General features: G+C 64.8%; 2 protein-coding genes across 3 annotated transcripts in view; one reads left to right on the plus strand and one right to left on the minus strand.

Annotated features, from left to right (window-relative positions):
• Nucleotides 1–1,708, plus strand: part of NPAS1 (neuronal PAS domain protein 1) — a 39,777-nt gene extending 38,069 nt beyond the window's left edge. The window contains exons 11-12 of one of the 2 annotated variants that reach the window (XM_006142114.3): nucleotides 438–532; nucleotides 1,026–1,708. In XM_006142114.3, the coding sequence (XP_006142176.1) occupies nucleotides 438–532; nucleotides 1,026–1,495 (565 nt within the window). In that variant the 3' untranslated portion in view covers nucleotides 1,496–1,708. The remainder of the gene's footprint in view (nucleotides 1–437; nucleotides 533–1,025) is intronic. The other variant, XM_006142116.3, reaches the window with a different exon arrangement.
• A 49-nt stretch (nucleotides 1,709–1,757) lies between these two features.
• Nucleotides 1,758–3,739, minus strand: TMEM160 (transmembrane protein 160; the record flags this gene model as incomplete). The annotated part of the gene is given in 3 exon segments (XM_006142176.2): nucleotides 1,758–2,025; nucleotides 2,387–2,479; nucleotides 3,567–3,739. Coding segments are annotated over 3 exon segments (460 nt in total), but the record flags the coding sequence as incomplete, so codon positions are not given.

Below are 3,739 nucleotides of genomic sequence, written 5' to 3' on the forward strand. Positions count from 1 at the left end.
GGGAAGGACCCCTTTGTCTGCCACGGAGAAGGGCACTGGGGGATCAAGGATGTAGGGTGGGTCCCAGGACATCCCAGACGCTAAGGGGAGGAGGGGGGTGTGGAGAGGCCTTTGCCCGGTTTCTGGCAAGGCTGGGTCTGTAATGGGGAAGGAGGATGCTGAGGTCAAGAGGGCATGAGGGGCTGGGGGACATCCAGGCAGTGCCAGCCTGGTGGGTGCTGGCTTACAGGTCTGACCTTGGGAGAGGACCAAGCCAGGCTAGAAACCAACGTGGGGTGTAGGGCTCGAAGTGCCTCGGGGTGGGGCTGCAGTCTCAGGGGGAAGGCGCCCTGCAGTTCACACCCTGCTGCTACTGGCGTGTGCAGAGAGGACCTGTGCTATCAGGAGGTTGGGTGTGTGGGACCCCCGGCTCCTAACCCTGTCTGTCTCACCCCCAGCCAAGCCGAGGGTGGCCAGACACCTCTGGACGCCTTCCAGCTTCCAGCCAGCGTGGCCTGTGAGGACGCGTCCAGCCCCCGGCCAGAGCCCACAGGTCAGCCCCACCTCCCGCCACAGCCCTCGGGAGCTCGAGGGGTCCCTGGGGACCTGGTGCCCAGTGCAAAAACCATCAGCCACCCGGGGCCCTGCACGTTTACTCTAAAATGAGACAGCCCCATCCGTGTCGACTCGCCACATTCCAGTGCCCTCAGCAGTGTGGCCAGTGGTGGCCTGGGGGGTGGGTGGGGCAGATGTCCCATGTGTCCGTCCCCAGAGCTCCATCCTGGCCCAGATCCCAGCTTTACTGGTATTTCAGGGCCAGGCGTTCCTGGTGCCGTTGGGTGCCTGTCAGCATCCCTGGACCTCCTCCTAGTTCTGGTACCCAAAAATATCTCCAGACAATGCCAAGTGTCCCCAGGAAGAAAAGGCCACTCCTAGCTGACAACCACTGAACGCAAGGCAGATCCATTCTACGGTGGGAGGGTTGGACACACACACACACACACACACACACACACCCAGCACCCTTCTGAATCTTCGTCTTCCAGAGCCAGAGCCTCCAGTGCAAGGGAAGAAAGGGAAGCAGGCGGTCCCCCGGGAAAAGGAGGAGGCACCCCAGACACGCAGCAAACGCATTAAAGTGGAGGCTGGCCAGAGGGAAACTACAGGCTCCGAGGACAGCGGGGAGGAGGAGCCGTCAGGCCATCCAGCACCCCGGCCTGAGTTCACCTCTGTCATCCGGGCCGGGGCTCTGAAACAGGACCCTGTGCGGCCATGGGGCCTGACACCTCCCGGGGACCCCCCACCTTCCATCCTCCACGCAGGCTTCCTGCCGCCCGTGGTGCGGGGCCTGTGCACACCCAGCACCATCCGATACGGCCCGGCTGAGCTGGGCCTCATTTACCCGCACCTGCAGAGGCTGGGCCCGGGGCCCGCCCTCCCCGAGGCCTTCTACCCCACCCTGGGCCTGCCATTCGCGGGGCCCACGGGCACCAGGGTGCCGCGGAAGGGAGACTGAAGGCTGGGAGAGCGGCTGTAGAACTGGACCTGGGGCCGGGTGGGACCCCAAGAGGACCAGGCATGGCTCTCGCCCCTCGGCAGCCCCTGAGATTAAATGCCTGCGCTCCTGGCTGTGGCTTGGTCTCCGGAAGAAGCGGCTCCTCCCACATTTCCAGATCCTTCCAGTGATGTCCACCTGTGTCCGTCCCTGCCCCCCTCCCTCGGTTCCACCCTCCCCAGGTCCAGCCTTGCCCGAGTAACACGAACCACCACTCAGAATCTGGAGCAGCAAGGGTCAGGTTTTAATGTCGCAGTCCTCGGGCCAGGGGCCGGCCAGTCCCTGCGGCCCCGTGGCTTACTCGGGTGGCGGCCGGCCCGCCTCGTCCGGGCCTTCTGCTGTGGCTGCTCCGTCGTCCTCGGGCACCAGTTCCACGTCCAGCTCGAGCTGGCCCATGTAGAGGCCGGCGGCACACGCCCAGAGCGCCGCCAGGCCCACGGCATACGAGGCGCCGCCCCACACGACGCACAGGCCTCCCAGCAGGAAGAAGCCTGTGAACAGGGCGGGTGGTCAGCGAGGCCGGGCTGAGGCGGTTTGCAGGGCAGACAGGAGTCAGAGTGGTACAGGACCAAGGTCAGGACATGAGGAGCTAACAGAGGGGGCGTCTAGGGCTTGGAGTTCGGGAGTCCGGGGTCACGCAGGGGTAGGAGGCCAGATGGGGAGCAAAGACGTTGAGGGGGCGTCTAGGGCTTGGAGTTCGGGAGTCTGGGGTCACGCAGGGGTAGGAGGCCAGGTGGGGAGCAAAGACGTTCGGGGGTGGACAGGACCTGCACCTGTATGGGTTGGTCAGATGGGAGTGGGGAGACCCATAGCCAGGCCCTGCAATGCGCGGGAAGCAGGATCTGCACTCACCGTAGGCAGCTTCACGACCCATGTCACTCTGCATGAAGGAGATGACCCCAATGCCTGACGCTAGAAGGCCATTGCGGAACCAGGAAAGGAAGGCTGGCGGGGGGAGATGGGAGGAAGCAGCATCAGTTTAAACCCTGCTTCCCTGATGCCGCCCAAAGCCCAAACCAACCGGAGGACCCCCTTCATCCCACCTTCTTGGCCCATCCAGCCAGAGCAAACTCCCCTAAATCCTCACCTCTTCCAGCAAGTCCTCCCCCTAACCCCATCCCCTTAGATCCTCTCTCGCCTCCAACTCCAAGCCCCTCTCCCTTCTCCCCTAAACAATGCCCCACCAACGATTCCATTCATTCGGTCAGTCTGTAGAAATCCGGAGAATCTAGGACCCGAATTGCAGGGCTCATCTTGGTCAACATCCCCCACGAGGGTGCCCGCAAGTCCTGCCCTCTCGCTTCTTTCCCAGACGGCTGAGATGAACTGTTCCCCTCCCCAGGCCTCTCCGACCCCTTCACTTTCTTTCCAGTGCCACCATCCCTACGGATGAGGCCGTCCTCGAAGCCATCCGCGTCTTGCCCCATTCACGCCCCTGTGCGGTGCTGACCGGCTGGCCTCTCCCCAGGCCCCCGCCCCTATATCCAGACGCCCAGCCAGCTACAGACAGGACCCCATCGCTCCGGGAACCCCTCCCCACCGGAGGCTCCGCCCCCTGCAGCCTAGATCACCTCTCGCTCCAATCAGCCGAGAGCTTGCCTGCTATTGGCTCTCTCCGCCTCCAATCCGGAACTGGCCCCTCTTCTGCGGGGATCCACACACCTGCTCTATGCCGAGTGGTCCCCTCTGCCCTGCCATCCAAAAGGACCCCTCTCGGCGGGCAACTCTCCCGCCCCTAGCGCTCACTAAAACGCATCGGGCAGAGGTAACCACAAGGCCGTCTCCAGTATCTGGGCCACCCCCGCCAGCTCTCTGGACCCGCCGTCCTAGCCGCGAGCCCTTCTCCTATGCGGACAGCCTGCGCTCTTGCAGCCAGCGCTTCCTGCGCTTAGACGGAAGCCCTTCTCCCAACCGAGCCCGGGCCCTGTTTTCAGCAGAAGCTCCACCTCCACCGCCCGCTCACCCGTGTCCACTGCTCGGCTATCCCGAACCCCCTCTCCCTCCCTGGCCGACCCCAGCGCCTGCCACCGACCTGTCTCATGCGCCTTACGGAGAAGCCAGGCGTCCGCGCGGTCCAGCTCGGACACAGGGGGCGGCGAAGCCCCGGCGCGGGGGCCGTGGCCGGGGGCAAAGGACCCCCGGGCACCCCCGCTCCGGGGCCGCTGAGGCGGCAGCAGCGCCCCCCGGAAGCGGAGTCGGGCCAGG

The sequence above is a fragment of the Tupaia chinensis genome, unplaced genomic scaffold, assembly GCF_000334495.1.
Source record: "Tupaia chinensis unplaced genomic scaffold, TupChi_1.0 Scaffold000067_1, whole genome shotgun sequence".
NCBI lineage: Eukaryota > Metazoa > Chordata > Mammalia > Scandentia > Tupaiidae > Tupaia > Tupaia belangeri.